The sequence below is a fragment of the Diadema antillarum genome, unplaced genomic scaffold (assembly GCF_040938485.1).
Source record: "Diadema antillarum isolate AM-2024a unplaced genomic scaffold, OU_Dant_1.0 seq00001166_RagTag, whole genome shotgun sequence".
Lineage (NCBI taxonomy): Eukaryota > Metazoa > Echinodermata > Echinoidea > Diadematoida > Diadematidae > Diadema > Diadema antillarum.
Genome location: NW_027271973.1, coordinates 428,812 through 448,610, shown reverse-complemented (window position 1 = coordinate 448,610; position 19,799 = coordinate 428,812). Strand labels below are relative to the sequence as shown.

General features: G+C 38.6%; 1 protein-coding gene across 1 annotated transcript in view; it reads right to left on the bottom strand.

Annotated features, from left to right (window-relative positions):
• Positions 1-7,811: 7,811 nt before the first annotated feature.
• Positions 7,812-19,799, bottom strand: part of LOC139744402 (poly(rC)-binding protein 3-like) — a 57,923-nt gene continuing 45,935 nt past the window's right edge. The window contains exons 6-13 of the mRNA XM_071654843.1: positions 18,769-18,897; positions 17,936-18,031; positions 16,991-17,041; positions 14,557-14,641; positions 12,738-12,814; positions 11,263-11,312; positions 9,912-10,031; positions 7,812-8,356 (exon numbers count right to left, since the gene is read on the bottom strand). Of these exons, the coding sequence (XP_071510944.1) occupies positions 8,005-8,356; positions 9,912-10,031; positions 11,263-11,312; positions 12,738-12,814; positions 14,557-14,641; positions 16,991-17,041; positions 17,936-18,031; positions 18,769-18,897 (960 nt within the window). The 3' untranslated portion in view covers positions 7,812-8,004. The remainder of the gene's footprint in view (positions 8,357-9,911; positions 10,032-11,262; positions 11,313-12,737; positions 12,815-14,556; positions 14,642-16,990; positions 17,042-17,935; positions 18,032-18,768; positions 18,898-19,799) is intronic.

Genomic DNA, 19,799 nt, shown 5'->3' with positions numbered 1-19,799 from the left:
AGTAGCAGCTAAATTCTAACAGTCATGCAAGGTGATATCATAATGTGTTTATTTTGTTGAATGGATCTAGGACCCTTGTAAGTACCGATACTCGACATAGATATTTGCAGGTTGATGGTACAATAGTTTTGCGTGTTTTTTTTTCCCCAACAACCATCCAAAATGCCATTAAATTTTTCAGTGACCACCTGAGCTTAAGACAGAAATGCTTTGATTTCTATCAACAGGTCTGTTTGTTAAGTAGAAAACCATGAACTTTCCAAGCACATTTTGATGTCTGAAAAATATGAACAATTACATGCCTTTTCTTATGTTACTGCCATCAGTATTGGACGTAAAAAAAATTACTATAACACCTGTGGATGGTGTCTCTTGATCATAACTTACATTTTTTTTTTCTTTTGTGTGGGTTATTAAATAAGAATTATTCACAGCAATAAAAAAAGGAGAAAAACATATGCTTTTTCTATTTCTATTCATCTATGCATCTAACATTTTATATATATCTCCTTTTTTCTGTTGTCTTTTATTCACATATATACTGCACTAAATGCAGCAGAACTACAACCACACAAGAATTGTACAATGGGCATACGCGCAACAGCTGCATTCAGCAATCCAGAAATGACATATCACTGTCATCGTTTGAAATAATTTGGTGGCATACAAAGCCATAGGAATGAAAAGACAAAGAGGGTATATGGATCACAAATTGGACATATGTACACTTTGGGTTGCAAAAATGGCACAGGCTGGGTTGATTTGAAAATAATAAATAAACAAAGGGTACACAAAGCACAGACAGCATGGCAATGCATAAAGTGGATAAGGGAAAACAATATTATTTGGATAATGGTAAAGAGGTTGGGTAGATGGAGAATTACTAGTCATGTTTCAACCTTCACAATTGTACACTTAAGATTACTGCAATAGCTTATAGGCAAACCCAAGGAATAAACATGAAGATCTAGTCTAAACCTAAACCTGTTTTCATTAAAATGCTTTGGCAAATACTGAATTACACATTTAGTACATCAGTCCACTCATCTGTCAACATATCAATGACAGATACAAAGGCCAGTGGTCAAATACTAAACATTCAGTTTGGAGGTAGTCTTGTTTAAAGACACTGATCTTTAACCCATGTCAAGTGGGCCAGTGCATAAAAAAAAGGACCAAAATTATGAACAAGCACGCAAAAAACAACCAAAAACCAAAACCAAAAACCAAAAACCCTAGTAATATTGGTCATTAAAAATAACATGCTGGCATTTACATCATTAATATAGATTCTACTAATTCAACATTCACCAGGAAAGGTTGACATTTGCAACCTTGATCAATTAAAAAGTGTGCTTCTCAGTATAATGTGTAGTTGATCACAGAGCAGACATTCAACACAAATTGTTCCAATCACATCTCGACAAACACACACACACACACAACCATGATCCCATCCAGTTACAGACTTAAAGTTTATACCGGTAGTGATGGACATCACATTTGACACAATACCATCAATAATCATAAAGAGAAGACAGTTTTCTTTTGTCTTATTCAGCTCCCGACCCCCTCCTCATTTTTGACACAAAACAAATCCATCAAATATTTGTTTAAAAAAATATAGCTACACTAAGAAACAGGATATGTAATGAGGACCACTGAAATTGCTGCATGCATTTGTTCACACTTCTTCTTGCATAACAGTGTGTACACTTCCATGTATTTATATCATGACATGCGATTGTATTTGTGTATCTGTGCAAGTTTGTGTGTGTGTTTGCAGTCTGTACTTGGCATCACCCTCTACAGCATTCATTCTAAAATGAATAAAAGAAGAGAGAAAAATTCCCAAATCAATGCTACCTGTGTCCCACTATCATTAGAGTCAATGAATGAATACTTCACTCTCCGTTATGATCTAAAGGTCGGTAACAAACATAAGGTCTCATGCTTCTCAGCTTAACCCATTGAGGACAGGCTGATTTTTTCCTATAACAGGCCTTTCCCACAAACACCTGCCCGAGTATACTCGGGACCCGTCTATCTCCCACCTTGGCATGTACATGGTTAAACAACCAGCTTCCTATGCTGTAAAAAAGAATAAATAAATACAAATGTGCCCTCTAAAAAAAATGAAAGAAAATGCAGCCTATTCAATGCTCATGGTATATTGATGACAAAACAATATAAGTAGTGAGAATAAAATACCTCAAAACACAAGTCTCGACTACAGTTGGTCTGTTTTTCAATGTTCCCGGTGGATGATTTATTCAGCATGCAATCAAAAGGGCCATTCTCCAGAGGCCCTCACCATTACATTTGGCATAGTCACATGACATACCTGGACTGATCACCTGACCCTTTAGATCCTGATGTCTACCCCTACTGATTATCACACTACAGTTGACTATAGTACCAAGTATATTTGACTGCCTATACAACTAGAGCAACATGATCACTCGCCTTCAAACATCTTGTTAAAATCACTCTTACTTCTTACAAGTAAAGCTCTTCATGATGGCAAAGAACACAGAATGACTATACATCTTCTACAGAGAAAAGGAGAGACAGAGAGAGAGACAGAGAGAGAGAGAACAAAAGATAGCCTTTTAACATTAGATAATGAAGCAGCTACACATATATTTACAAATAGTTTCTGTACAACCCATTGGCAAATTTCTTAGGACGTACAACTGACTAATTACATGAAGTTTGACTAAAACTGCACAACAGCTGAATACACAATGGCTAAAATATTCTTGATACAAATCAATGAAATTACACTCGGAATACATTTGCATTCAATATCTGCCTAGATGCTTTGTGTTCCGCTGAATAATTCTCTATCTTGCTCTAAAATATGCCGAACACACAATTTCCAGTGCCACTCCCGTGACGGTAAGATCTGATTCAGTAATTAAATGGTGGGAGGTGTAGCACGTCAACCTTCCTTATCTTCATGCCTAAGCATTATCTCCTGGTGAATTTCTTGGGACTGATTTAAATTACTTCTTCATTCAAAGTGTTGGCAAGAATTTGTAGAATCGAAAGGGCAACACAATTTCAACCAAATACATTGCTCGACTAAAGAATCGGGCAATGTTGTTTCACGGCAACCAATATTAATTACACGATGTGCATGCCATTACAATCAGTAAACTAAGTCTCAGATTGGTGAAGACAGACGTGTCAAATTTGTAATCTAACTTTTCAATCTGATCATAAGACTGAGAAGGTATTACAATGAAAGAAAGAAATAATGTACAAAGAAAGGACACATAGCACACCCTTTACTCAAAGTGCTGAACAACCAGTTGGGAATTGTATGAATTTGCGGGTTTTCCACAGACTGACAAAATATAACTTCCAAGTCCATTTTCAAAAAATTTCAACCCTGTATACGAGAAAGGTGAAAGCTACACAGCGTAAGGTGGGATGGGAAGAAAATCCGAGTTGCATTTTAGCACAAATTCGATGCTTCTCACGTTATCGCTGAACATACGCCTCCACTACCGACAGTCAGTTATCTGACGATTAACATCTACGTGATACAAGACTCTGCTGTCTTTATTTAATACGCAGGAAGACAATAATAAATATAACTTTTTTGTCGTTTGTTGAATGCTACAAGTAACTCTGGCACAAAAACACAAAACTACCACACATGACACCAAATATGCAAGTTTATCATACATGGCTAGGATGACCAGTATAGGAATATCAGCATAACCTGCCCTTTTGTACAGCTCAATGTATATTTACATCTGGAAGGTTTTCCTTTTTCTTTATATTAATATACCCAAACTTTGGTGCAAATAGCAGCACTAGAACCACAGAATAAAATAATGTTAATAGTTTTCTCTGTCCTCCGACACCAGTGGCCAGATCTAGAATTTGAAATTATCAAAACAGACCAATCAACACCCTTTGTTGAATTTTCTGTGATCATTGGAGAGACAACTCATGACAGACTCGAGTGCTAAATCACGATTACGTTCGATCTCATTATTGTGTAAATCTTTAATCTTTGAGGACTAAAGTCACTGATGCGTGCAATTATAAATGCCCACTTTTATCATGTCATCATGCTATGAAATAATTATGAAATTAAAAAGAAAACAACACAAACTACTCTCCTGTCCAATGTCAATACACTGTTTCCTACACAAAATTCAAGGACAGATTTTATGAACCCAGGCTATGTCATTAACTATACAAAACTGCTATATTCATATCCTTTTTGGTTTTCTTCTTCCATCTAAAAAAACTTCGAATGAGTGGGGGCTTACAACAGACCAGAACTCTCACACACTCTGTCAAAATCTCATCACCTTATTCACAGTCAAGAAGCAAAATGAAACATGGAGAGAGAGAAAAAAAGTCTACATTGGCAAGAATATTTTGAGAGGGACACGAGGTAGCCAATGGAAGCTATTAATAAACATCAGTATTAAAGAGTTCTGAATGCAGGAAACCAGACAGCGTTATAGTCGTGAACTCTGCTTGGATGCTACAGGAAACACATACACAATCACACACACATGTAAACACACATGCACATCTCAAAACAAATTATCCATACGCACAGTCCCACTCTCATAAGCCGTAAACCAGTGCTTATCGCGGATGAACCTGATCAAAATACTGAGGTTCAGCGAGATAAAAATATATGAGTGAAAATTTTCTCCATATTTGCAGGTCTTCAACGTAATCTATCACTAATTCTAGGTGTGATGTCCCTTTTCTTTTTGGTACATGACAAATGCGCAAAAACACACGATGCAAAAAGATGCATCATAATGCCTTATGACTATCTTCTTGAAGTTTACGTCTGTTGTTTGAAAATTATTTGATATCCTACATTTTGGCAGTGTGAAAATGCTGAATAAAGTACTGACACTTTGCAAACATCTCAGAACCATTACAAAATTTCAACCCAAAGGTGAATGTAGATATTTGATTACAAGATCAGATTGAGCAATGTCTGTGCACATTTCATATTTTCAGCTTCTTCACTGCGTATCAAAAAATAAAATAAAAAAATGAGATAATGCCATTTACACAAGAGATCTATTCTGTAATAGCTCAAAAAAGTAAAACTACCATGTTTCATTACTATAACTTCTAGTCTTTGACTTACTTGATTTAGATCCGTATTCAATTCTACAATGATCTACAGCAGAATAACATTAGTTGCAAAAGGACTAATGTACACCACTACCTGGGACTCTACAGTTATTCAACTATCATAGATCATTGGTACAAAGGTACATGTCAGCTGTATAATACAGATCATTTGCCTAATATGACACTATAAAAAGCATTCTACAGCGGTGAGATACATAGTATAGTACAAACAATATCCTGTACATATGAAATACATGTGGAACCATCATACTGTGATAATGCCATTGTATATGCACGTATAAGTATTCGGAGTTAACTGAAAATGGACTATATAGCAACAATAATGGCAGACAGATTGAGAATGAATACATTCAGTAAACTGAAATCAAATGACACATTCTTCAGTTATGGCAGAAATGCTAAAGGTGGAAGAAATACATAAAAACAATGATAAGAACTAAGTATCAATAGTTACATGTTATTTGGCAAAGATAATTTTGTTTGCACACCCCACGCTGAGATGAAATGGCCCAAATTACTATAATAGTAACAACTCAAAATTTACTTACATTCTTACCATAACTAGTTACTTGTCGGTAATAATATTGACCATATCAATTAAAATGAAATAATGCAGATCAATGAATACTTCAGACTTTTCTTTCTTGAACTCCTATGTCCTGAAATCTGTAATTATCCCTTTGAAAATGGACATTAGATTTGAGCATTCAACCATGTACACTTATCTGCTTTCTATATTATGCTAAAAACTAAAAGGTCACACAAAAGTCAAGAGGAACAGATCACACAGCTAAGATGACGTTAACACTGTCAATACTCTATGACTGCCAAATGTTTTGAATGCTTGTCTTTACACACAGCATCTCAACCTCTCTGTGCAAGGCCGATCTTACGTCAAGCCAGCGGTCTACTTACAAATGTTTGAAATTGTAAAATATAACCCTGTTCTATAACACGTCCTATTCAATATAGGGCTTAGCCTATCTTGCACTATTGTAAGTACAGTTCTTGCCTGGAAGGGGGGGGGGGGGGATCTTGGTGTAAGGAATATGACCGAAGCATAGAATCCTCTCGCAGAAATAATGTCTTCTGAGAAAGCGGATGAAATTTGTTCCGAGCTACTTACTGCACAATGAGTGTCCACTTTATATGGTTTGTCATCGTCAGTAAAATTTAGTCTGTCAGTTTCTATTTCACTCCTTCTCACACATATCTAGAGATGACGACATGCCGCTCCAAAAGTTCAGGGCAAGATTAGGAATAAATGAGCCAATCATCCAACATCATCTTATACGGCAAAACGTCATTTACAGTACATACAAACTGTCATTGTTGGTTACGTCCAAGTTCATAGAAAATAATCACAGCAAAGATGAGAATGAAAGAACATCACCAAACAGCCTCTTACTAGCAACAACAGAAAAGTGCTTCTAAGCAGTGAATAAGAGAGAAAATACCCAACCTACAATGACCTATGCAATACTGTTTCTCAGTTCTGATACTTACAATGGTAAATACAAAGCACAATAACATGGCGCATAATCGCTATCCTCCATCATATTGTCTACATCCGAAATCTTTGATACATATAAGAAAATGTTTTGTGGAAGAATGTAGTGAACATAAGCCTCATTGAAGTTTGACAGCAAGTTACCAAGCATGTGCAAAATATATGTGATACCACACTTCTGATACGCTTGATTACTTTGGAAGTTTACTAAAGTTATCTTGATAAGTGCGCATTTGAATCTTACCGCCACATCTCTTGTGTAAGAAAAGAAAATCTCTGTTTGTACACAGTAAATAAATGACAGAATGACATGACACATGGAAAGAGAATTGGTAGCTTTGAATGGAGGTGTTTGCGCCCCCACAAATAAGAAGCTCAGTGTACAACAAAGTAATCGTCGTTTTGATTACATAACCATGGTCACCTCCTGCAGAGAATACCACACCAACTTTAAGGAATACACCACAAACACATCAACATGAAGGAGGCAAATATCTATGGTTGTATCTCCTCAGACTCGCCTCTCACTAGAGGCTCGTGTTTTTGACACCCAGTGATGCAGCAAAAGCAAGAGAATAAATGAGTCTAATTATGATACATTTATAAATAACAGAACAAATGCTTCACTGCCACTTTTAACAGTACGGAAATCATATTCTCATCCATTAGAGAATTATGATTTGAAATGTGTACAACGCCCATGTGCATTTGACAGAGAGGTATGAATTACAGCCTCAGAAGAAGAGAGTTACAATTGTACTCTTTTACCCATTTTGCAGATATCTGAGAGCAGTTTTTGATAGAGTGATATCGACGTATCAAAACATACTGGTGATGCTCCAAAGTTCCTACCAGTAAATGCTATATATACTGCCCTCTATAGCTAAACTTAATATCCTGCATCGACAGAGACAGGCATTATTTAATGAGAGAGAGCACCTTGTAAAACTTTCCCCCTCCCCAAACCTCCTCTACACTTCTGACATCATGGCTAATTTGTGATAGGGCTTGTGTGCATCAGTGACAGATTTTATCTCTGTTTAATCCACCTCAATGAATCTTCACAGCTATGATGTTCCTTCCCCCCCCCCCCCCCCACAAAAAAAAGGAGAATAAAAATGGAAAAAAAAATATCTGCATTTGCCTGAAATAGAAAACAATCCTGATAGCTATCAGGCATGACCACATAAAAGCACGAATACTGTTAATGGCATATAATCTTAGCATGTCACACTCTTGTCAGCAAGTGGCTGTATGTACAGGTTATAATGCTTACCGACTACCTTAATGTACAGGATTTAAAATGGCATACTTATGTCGCTGTCACGCCTGTTAACATGGATTTAGTATGGCGTGAATTTCTTGGAAGGGGTTGTCCCAGCTCGGATCTTGGTAGCGTACGTCGATTTGGCAAGTGAGCCGGCAGTGTCCAAGTTTATGATGGGTACTGACTTGAGGAGACTGGTCAGTGGAACGGTCAGCTGGGTGGGCGCAGATGTGACGGCCACAGCCATCCCAGCCGTGCCGTTGTTGTTGATGGTGGTGGAAGGAAGGAGGGTGAGGGGGTTAGCGGACAGGGTGGCGGAGGTCAAAGGTGAGGATACGACAGACGGAGACGTTTTGGAGGACGAGGATGAGGTCACACTGGTAGCAAAGGTCGATGGGTCGAAGGTCAGCCCCTTAGCTAGCTCGAGGCTGTGAGCAAGGCATGGGAAAAAAACATAACAAGATGAGGGGGAGATCAGGAGGAGGCTAGGGGGCATCCGGAGGGGCGTGGGAGTAAGGGGGAGTACAGTGGGACTGACGGAAACCAAACTTATGAAACATTGTTTTTTGTGCTGGGAAGTGTGGGATTAGCATTTGGGAATGGAGAAAATCTGTGAGAGGAACACATTGTGGAGATATAGGCAGAGATGCTCTATCTCTGACAAAAATACTTGAGACTACCGGCAGAAAAAGAGAGTGTGGGCACCGACAATGACAATGTGAATATATCGAGAGAGAAAGGGAGGATCCGAGAGGTATGACAAAGAATGTGGGAGGTATGGAACATGTGAGAGATTTAAGCAAGGATTTGGATAGGGCTTTCCACCACTCCAGGGACCACATCTGACATGGTTTACTTGGCTGATCTGAATGCTATATGTCTGCTGAACCCTAACTGGAAACACATTGCTCAGGCATGTCGAACAAGAGGAGAGATCGGAAGTCCTCCTCATCTTGAGAGATTCTTCTTCGATGAAGATCTCATTCTTTGGGTCGAGTCATACCGTACCACGAGCCACAGTTTTCCAGTTGAGTTTCAGAAGTCATTTCAGTCATTCAAGTGAGGTACACTCTACTTATACCAGAGAACAGTAAGCACTTGTTCAACTACCAGTACGTATAAGGCTAGAAGTACAGAAAACACAGAACGCGAAGAAGATGCATATGACATAATTACCAGCAACATCAGGACAGAGGATGGTTTCCATGGAAACAATGAAAGATAAAGAGATGCAAGCTAGAACTAACATCTCCATGGAAACATGAAGAGACAGTGAGATGCGCGCCAGATAAAGAAACACTAGGAGAGTGAGTGATGGCAGGGTGATGAGGAATCTCTATACTTGTTACCAAGTGAGGGAAGGAGTGGTCATAGAGTCCATGTGCTCAGATTGTTATCAAGAGCCCAATGTGCGACACTTGGACCATTCACAGACCAATTTTATCCACTCTATACCAAACACGTTTTCATATGATCCAACATGACAAGAAATATCATGGAAATTTTCACTGCTGTGTCTCATATCATGCTTTGTGCTCAAAGCATTCAATTTGCATCTGTGCAATTACTTACTTCAGGTTTGTTTTCCAGCAATTTGTTGACACAGCCATTTCAAAATATATGTCAACTGGTAAGAACAAAAATGGCATTCTGTTACAGTTGTCTGTGCTGCTGAACATCAGTGATAAAGAGTCTCCTTTAAATTCAGTGTGCCAAATCTTCTTTACCTTCAAATCAAATCAGGAAATGCAGTTATCGAAAATACTGTCATCTTGATTTGTTTGTATTACTTTGTTAATTGTTTGTGTTCTTCCTCTCTTTTGCTGACAAATGTCTCTGATTCCATCCATCCCCCAAACATGGAGATCCCAAATATTCTCCCCATTCCCCACTCTCTGCCTGCCTCGATCCTGGCCGCATCTCACCCCATCAGGACCCATTCTCCCTCCATCATCCCTGGGAGGGGCACAGAGCTTGACTCACCTCGTGTTGATGAGACACTGGGCCACCGCCACTGACTCCGGCGTGCCTGTGATGGTCACTGACCGGTCCGTGCTGCCCTCCTGCGAGTTTGCAATCTTGATGTTGGCACCGGACATTTGTCTGAGGAATTAGGGAAGGGGGGAAAGCAAGGCAAAAATGGACGTTACTGAATAGTAATGAATAGTAATGAATGACTATGGCAGACATACTTTAACCCTATTCTAACTGGGGGGGTGTCAATTTGACCCCCCCTCGACATTTCGCGCCGCAATTCCGCAACGCGCAAAGATTTTGCCGCGTCGTTTCATGACTTTTTTCTTTGAAGTCTCCCGCATATTTTGAGACCAAATTTGTGATGTCTGGGTACACCGTTCTGAAGTTACGTAATGTTTTCTTATGCATGTCAACCCGAAAATGGCTCAAATTCATGATATCATGTGCAAATCCAATGCAAATTGTGTTTTTTGGTTAAATTGATATAAATTAGATTATTTCAACTTTTCACCATTGAAATTAATCAATTTTAATGTAGATAAGCTTGAAATAGTGCCTGCAACAAATTTTGGCCAAAAAACAATACAAAAACAAAAGGTCCAAACAACAATGAAATACATAAGAAATTAACAAAACAATAAAAAACAAAAGAAACTGATTTTGATTGTTCTTTTTTTTACAAGAAAATTGTTCAATGTGTCTTGAGGAACTCTTACACAAAAATTTAGCAATCATTCAGTCTTTTTAATGGAGTTATAGGTGAAAATATGATTTCATGCGTAAATTTGCATAATTAATTTACTAAAAATAGAAAATCAAAATGTTTCTTTTGTATGACCATGTAATCTTGTAGTTGACATCCGGCTCTATGTTCAGGCAAAATTTTGCGGCGATCACGTGATCGGCGGCCGAGATCTGAAGGGGGGGTCAAATTGACCCCCCCAGTAAAAACTTAGTCTCAAATAGCCCAGTTAGAATAGGGTTAAGTAGCTCATAAAGAAGGCAGCTTCTGTCAATACTATGGTTCACTGTCTATAGAAAACTTGTTTTTCCTGAAAACTGTCACACTAGATTTTTTTCTTTAACATGTCATTTGAATGCAGCAATATCATAAAAGTCATTGTGCTTCCGCCTTTTTTGAAAAGATCTTTGACAAAGATATACATGAGAAAGTTGTGCTACATTTCTAAATTTCAATGAACATTTGTAGACACACAATAACTTACCAAAACTTTCCAACTTTATTTGATTTTAGTATAATCTAAAGTATGTTCTTGTTAAATTTGTTAATTTTCGGTCAAGGTTTTGTCCTCACCATTTTGGACACCAAAACCATCACTTTCTGCTTGTCACTTACCTAATTTCTTGGATCTTGGTTCCTCCCCTTCCAATCACACATCCAATCAGCTGCAAAGAAAACAGAAAGAGACATATGTCAATGCAGCTATAAAAGTGTTACGACCAGGGAGGTGTAGTCATATTCTTCCCAACTCCATTATTACACCTAAAAGTCAAAATATTCTTCCTCTATCGACCATCTCTGAAAATCAATTTCATAGGTAAAAAGAAATGTGAAATTTCTACCAGTGAGAAAAATGAGATTATATTCAACTATCAATAGTTCGTTTATTCAATGCTTTGTGGATCTCAAGTAACATTGCACCCTAGGTAATTTATGATATCCCTTAAATCTTGCTTTTTCTCCAATATATAGATGTTAATGTGTGTTTTTGAACACTAATTTGCTACACTATGTCAAACATATCCTCCAGACACTGTGAAATGAGATGTACTACTTGGCAGTATTCCCATACTAGTAACTGGTATTTTCCCCACCTCCGCCTTTATAGCAAAGACAGAAGGGTGTGGTCAAACTACATCTGTTGGTACACACACTGTAAAACCAGAAATGTTCGCGCGCATTCTAATTTCGCAAATTTCGAAAGAGCCAAGATTCGCAAAACTAAAATGCATGGGAAAGTTTTTGTCTACACTTTATGCATTGAATGCCAGTGGCAATTCACAAATATTTCATGCTGCGAAAAAGGCCGTCGGCTCCGACTTACGAAAACTTCTTGATTCACAGTAATCTACATACCCCCCATGTATCATAGGCCATGCAGTGACAATCTCTCCGTCTAGTTTCCATTTATGTGTCATTAAAACCAGGAGCTACAGGTATTTAAGACCCAGCAGTGTGGGGATACTATGGGGTGGGAAGGCTGGCCCAACTCAGATATATTCAAGAATCCCTGTAACAACTTGTGTACAGCTTTATAACTGACCTCTTTGTAATTATATTATTATTATTATTATCATTATTATCATAATTATTATTATTATTATTATTATTATCATTATTATTGTTATTATTACTATTATTATTATTATTATTATTATTGTTATTATTATTATCATTATTATCATATTATTATTATTATCATTATTTCTATTATTTTTTTAATATTGTTATTGTTATTATTATTATTATTATTATTATTATTATTATTATTATTATTATTATTATTATTATTATTATTATTATTATTATTATTATTATTATTATTATTATTATTATTATTATTATCGAATCTCAACTGGAGTTGACTGTTACTGATGAGAGTACGCTTTGCTTCACATATTCGTTGACACATGGCTGATGGGTGCTATTTGTGGTTTTTGCATGTACCTTGGTGGGCAGCGAATAGAGATCAGTTCAATTCAGCCACCCATGTTTCCCTATGTTTCCAGTTCATTGAGTTTGCCATGATTCTGCTCACTTCTCTAAAGTGAAGAAACAAATCAGAGTACGAAGGCACTCTGTATTCTTACGTGGTTTGGAATGGTGATTTCTTGCGTGGTGGCCTGTCCAGCGACTGGGGGCGTCTGTGCCTGAAACTGTGTCAGCGCTGATGGATGACCGGAAGGGAGAGAGAGAGGGGGGTAGAGATAAAGACAGTGCAGAGTCAGCAAACAGATTTAATACGCCAAATCCTGACATTGAAAAGGAACCTAATCAGTCAACTACAACTACAACAGTGCTTCTTCAGCAGCAAATCCTGAACACGTGAAAAATCTTAATTCGTTTTTCTCTCTCGCGCTTCAGGCTAACCTCATTTATATGAAAATATTGTCTTTTGGCTGTCTTTTTTGGATGTAAAAGCATCTGACAAAAATATTTATCATCTCACAGCAAAGAGAAGGCAATGTAGCTGCAAGTTAATAAGAAATGTCCGACTTTAAGTTGGTTGCTAGGATAGGCACTGTCAAAGTTTGCTGCCAAAACTCATAGTAATTGTGTTGCATGACAGCAGGTTACTCCTTTGCTACCTTTATATCATGCCATGTCACAAAGTCGAACAGAAGTACCGATAAAGAGGTAAAAAGGAGAAGCTCCTAGTTCATTCATGTATACACTCACATTTTTGAATGTATACGCAACAATCCTTTGAATGAAGTTAGATTTAACAAACAATCCACTGCTTCATCATGCCATGGACATAGAACAAAACATTTGAAAAATGTGTAATGAAATCCTTACGTTGATTATCAACAATTCAGGTTATGTCAGTAATTGGCCTAACTGCAGTTACAGAATACATTTTTAAATAAATATATGGGAAGTAAAATCCGACAGATTCGGAAATAGGAAAGAAACATAAACATACACGTGAAAACTGAGATAAAACAGAGAGGGAAAGAAAGAGAAATTATACCAAGAGTCAATCAGAAAGACAGAAAGACAGACACACACAAACACTGACAATCATGACTCTACAGACACAAAACAAATACACAACCACAAGAGAATGACTATCATATAAACCATTGGCAACAATGCATGATGCGGGCATACATTATATACCACAGGCAAAGAAACCCAACTTCACACTTTAGATCATATTAGATTAAGTCTTTGATGTATGAAATAGACACAAATTGGACCGGGAGGGGGGGGGGGGGGCAAGAACAGATTTCTTCCTCTTATAAACATCACTTCAAAGAGGCAGACAAGTTTCTCGGGTAACAGCAAAAACAAATTATTTATACTGAAAAAAGTGGTATGAAATAGTGCAAGAAACATATAGATGGCTGTTTGACAAGACAAGTGCAGTGATGTGATACTGATGATATAGAAGTTGACCAGAAGACAAATTTTTAGTCCAGGGAGATTGAGGGTAGAGGGACCTTAAGGAAGGGGGAAGGTTGGGGTATACTACATTTTTTTTTTAAATACAATTGGAGCTGAGAGAGTGGTTGCTTTTTTATGATGGGAACAATGAACTGGTTTTTGAAAGACCCTACAGCTGTGTCTATGGATGGGACTAGGATGGGGGGGGGGGGGGAGGGGGTAGACATCTTATCAGCTGACAGTGGGAAAGGAGAGGGGTCTCCATGTCCTCTATCGTTAACATACACCTTTCTGCTTCTCAATTGATGATGTGACAGATATCAAAAAAAAGGAATTAACACACTAAAAATGAGACTGACTGAACAGACAACATTGGTGGATGGAAGAGGACAAGGTGGACAAAGAGATAGATAGAAGGAGAGATAGAGGAGAGAGATAGAGATAGAGAAGAGGTGGAGGAAGAGACAGAGAAAGAGAGATCTGAGAGGCAGAAAGGTGGAGATGAAAGGAGCGACATACCTGCAGGAGAGAATGGGGACTGTCCAGGGATTGCGTACGGGGTTTGCTGGTGGTGGAGGGCAAGTTGGTGGTGAAGCTTGGTTAACTGAAAGTAGACCACAAGAGAAAACCAAGATCACCGGGTGAAGAGAGGGGACACACACACAACCAAAACCTTTTGATTTCTCATTGCAGTATCATCATAGGCATCCTGAGCTCACGGAAATGAGTTAATGTTGGATTGTTGCACTACGTGGGTATTTCATTACTCATGCAATGTTTTCAGAAGAGACATAGTCAATACAACTGTTGTGAGCAAGTGTATGAGAGAAGGAACCATTCTCTAATGATAAAGAAAGTACAAGCTTTTTACTCTTGAAGGAGAAAATCAATGTGTACAAATCCATTTTCTTTGGTAATGCTTCCTTATCCTTCCATTCTATCCCTTTAATACTACAATATATGCATATTAAACATCTATCTATCTTCCCCTTTCTCTTTCTCCTTCTGTCAATGACTTAATCCTCTCTGTAATTTTCTCTCTTTGTCTCAATCACACTATTTTTGTGCAGTCTATCCCTCTACACCAATCTGTAGCCTCCTTTGCCTTTTTTCCTAACTTGATAAAGTGTCAAAATAGGTCACCCTGCCCGACTCCAATTTTAACGCAATCAAGGGTATTTATGGCAAAACATCCCATCTCAGATCTTGCTTCCGGAATAAATTCATCGTCCCTCTTTTTCTCTCCATCTCAAGACATGAGGAGCCTGGATGAACCAAAGGGGTGCATGGTGGAGTGTAACTAGGGGGAGCTTTGACCTCAATGTGGGGCGGGGTGGGGGGCCATGGATTCCCATGAGGGGGGCACATTCTTCTCTCCTCTTAGTCATCGGAAACAGGCAATGATGTCATGATGGAGTGTTTGAAGGGGTCAATTCATGGGGTTTTGCGACACCAGTCCATCCCGTTCATGCTGCCAGCAAAATGCCAATAGCACTGATGCTCCTCTCACAATGAGGGTAATTATCATCAAAGATGGGTGGATGAATTATAGGCTAGGCTCTTTCTCAGGCAGTAAACTGGCAAGTGCTGTACCCCTCGTTCAATCCCACAATGGCACAGGTGTTCCATTGTGATTCTTCTGATTTCAAACAGATGTAAACCTTCTTCTCATTCCTAATCCTCAGTGTTTACTGGCCTTGGTTGGCAGTGTCTAGGACATGCTTGGGAGAATGATAAATGGTTCTAGCAATAGTGTCAAGGAGTTAAAGGATAGAAATTTTGTAATCCACGATGAATAAACTTTTTCATCAGTTTTATCTGCAAATGAGTGGTAATTCTGATGTGATATGTTTTCCTCTACTCGAAGTACTGGGCAGAGCGTGAAGTTCAGTGAGATGGAAGCAGAAATTTTAAGATGGTCAGTTTGACCCAAAAGAATGTGTTCATAAGGGATCAAATCAAGAGAAATGTTGTAAGGTTATCACTGGAGTAGGGTGAAATAAGTGTGTACTTACACACAACTGAAGCTTTTTAAGAGTGCCACATGACTTGCTTGTTACACTGAGGATATGACTGCTAACTGTAGTTTTGCACTAAGCTGTATGACAATCAGTTCAGAAAATAGAAGCGCCCCTGTATATGGATTTTCTTGATCAGTATTGTACAAAAATTGAAAACTTGGAAGAATCAAAGAGGAAAATATTGATTTTTCTATAATGTAGTCAGGCTTGCTCCATTTCACTGATATGCCTTTGTTAACATTATTATTTGATATTTGTGTGGGTATTTGTGCGGGTCATTGTGATCGCTTTGTGTGTATAAAAAGTCGCTGTACACAGTACAGCTGTGTTTCATCTTCCATAATCTATGTTCGGTTCGTTGGCAATATTTGAAATTTTACCTCCTTTTCACATTTCACAATTTATCTGAAAATATCCTACAGCATTCAGCTTACATTTTTCAGGGCAAGAAAACTGCCTCAGTAAATTTTGGGAGCAGATACATGCAATCTTGACTCACTGGCCTCTACTCGTTTTGAGAATTCAAGAAGGAATCATAGGTTGATATCCCAGCTCACATTGCTGTCCTGACATTAGCCTCAAATCAAATCCATTGCAAGCCCTTATCAAGACAATCATCATGCACTTGAAATAATGGATTTTGTGATGATGCCAAATGGATAAGACTCTGTCCATCCGACAAACCTTGCCCGACCCAGACTGATTTCCACACTCTGCCGTCGCTCTACGATCAGGAAAGCCAGCTCCTCATAACTATCCAACCCTTTCCCTCTCCCCCTCCCCTCCCCTCCCCCCTCCCACCCCAACATCAGTCCCTTGATAATGCATATATGCAAATGACAGGATTTCATCGAAGGGAGAATATTTGAGATGGCTTAATGTGCTGATAGAGAAGAGGGCCTTGGTAGGGGTGGGGGCAAAGGGATACTCACATCTGGTTGGGCAAGAGCATAGTTTCCATGTACGGCGTATGGCTGCTGCTGCTGATGCACACACATGAACAAAAACAACAAAGGTTGATTCCTCACTGAGAAAACAGATTCTAATCTTTGTACAACAGCAAAAACAATTTAAAAAAATGTAATGGACAAGACATTCTGTAAGCTTCTCTAACCTTTTTGATGAAATTTCAGTTTCTTGGAAATACAGGTATTCTGACAAAGAGTGATAACTCTAAATTGACATTTTCACTGCCAAGAGTCAATCTTTAGAAGATCACACTGCTCAGTGGCAAACTGTTAAGGATAGAGAAAGCAAAACACTGTGTCCCCTCACTTTAAGACAAATCTCCCCCAGGATTTCTTGCTGAAAATCTCTCCCCCCCCCCCCCATAACAATAACTACATTGAAAGTTTAGCACAGGTTGCAGATGGCAATCGCAATAACTCTTCTCGGATAAGCTGACCACGTCACAGCGATGAGAGAGAATATCTTTTCAATTGCTTCTAAATCTATATAAATGTTGTTACCAGGAGAACTGCTATGGCTCTCTGATCATACCAATGAAGCTCCCACCAAGACTGCTGTCACACTATAATACCTTCTTTAGGAATATTTGTTGTCACAAAAAAGAACAAACTAACAAGAGTTTGAATCCTAGTTGCAACTGCCACAAAATAAAATTCAGCAGTTTATTCACTCTCAATTTTGAGGCATTGTTGTTTCTCACAAACTGCCTTGTACATCTCCATTTATTTGAACTTGGGGTAGTTTGACTCAACTTCACTTTATTTCTTCTCATCTAACCTGGGGGGTAGTTTTTGTGGCAAATCTACCTCACTTTAAACCTTTCCTGTAAACTTATTTGTTACAAACTTTGCCCCGAAATAAGCTTGAGCCATAGATGGGTAGGAAATGAAGGAAATGTGCAATGTCACGCACGGATGCTGGATACTCACTGAGCCACCTGCGAATATGATTGGCGCTGACGCGGGCTTTGGACGGTACGGAATGGTGGCCCCCTTCGGAGGTGACTAAAGGTGAGAAACATAGACAGAAACTTTAAAATGAAATTATGGCGAACTATCTACATGTAAGTAGACACATGGATGGAAATATGACAGGATTGCTGAGTGAATAGATAGATAGACTATTTGCTTATGGGCTGAAGGCAGTTACATGAACAGGGTGCAGAATCTATACTAAAGCAGAATGGCGAGACATTCATTTGTACAAACATTTATCTGTCTATCCGGCTTGTTATATTTCTGTCTTGCTTTCTAAGCATCTCATACATTCCCACTTGTGGTCTTGTATCTTCTCAAAGTTATCTGGTTGATCGCCTCCACACAGCTACGCCAAACACAATCAAATTGGGAAGAGAGCATGTCGCCTATCTCTCAGTCTGTTACAGAAAGCTTGTATCAAGTTTGGGAAAGTTTTTAGACCGGACAGAATGACATAGGAGTTTAAACTGATGCTAACTTCAATGGCTTGCTGGTTCAAGAAGACAGGAAGTTGTGATGTGTGGAATATCATCAACCCTTTGTTGACGGCGCCCTCATAACCTGTCATGTGTACATGCTGGAGGCAAATATTCGATTTGGAATCAAAGAAGGGTGAGAGTTACTACTTCTCACTTTCCCTTTAGGCAAAGTTGCTTTTGTATTCCTACACACATACCCAAGAATGTGGAATGGAGCAACTTGTTCCACTGAGCTTGTGCCCCAGAAAAAAAGGTTGTCTCTAAAGGTTACAGGTTATACCCTACCTCAAGCATGACACAGCAGACTTGGTAGATAGCTTTGGTTATTGCTTCGGGTGTTCCTGAGATAGTGACTGCTCTCTCCGTCGAGCTCGGTAGCATCTCGCTTGCCACAGTGATGGATGCGCTCGTCGTCTGTGTGGACGGGGAAGGAAAAATAAACATGACACAGATGCCGTCAGGCTCCAGATCACATTCAAACATGAATGTGTGCCCTGGATGTGGCCTAGGTGAGCAGCATCCCATTCTCCCCGTCTTATGAGAGTAGTTCTCTCTTTTGTTTTCTTTCATTACGCACCGTTTGCATTCTGCATTTTGTTTCAAGCTTCCTCGGCTGTGAGATGGTACTTGATGTGTCGCCCACACCACTCCCTTGCTCTGGTATGTGGAATATGCATCTCTTCTCGATGTATACACTTACAACGCAAACTCCAGTTGTACCCGAAAGTTTCACTGACAGATGTATAAATATCAACTTTCAATCAAAACTTTAAAGGTCACAAATTTGTTTCCTGTCACTAGATGTGGCACTCTTAAAGAAAGTGATATCAGAGATTTGGGTCACTTTTGATTTAATAATCTTTTGAGTTTTTAATCTATTCAGGTTAAATTGATATAATTGCCTCAAGATAATAAAGTATTAAAGCCTTTCAGGAGTTTCATTATATCTTCCCATTGCTTAGGAATAAAACATAATACCCCTTCAATTCAAGCTTGTGTCACAGTTGCATTAGAAAGCAATTCACTAATATTCCTAGTTCATACATGCACATTGATTTTTTTTTTCATTACCAATTCTGAATTAATGACAGATAGCCTCAAGCATACCAGGTAAACAGCACAGTAGCATGGTCTAACATCTGAGCATTTTCACTCTGCAATTTTCTGCAACAGATAAAGCGAATGCCGGTATTTTTTCCCTCTCTCTCTCATTTCAGTGATACACCATTAATCTGGGAGAAAATCACTACCAATTTCAGAAGACACTGACAGATTACTGCGGCAGTGGATACATGTAGACCGTAGCTTTGAGATCT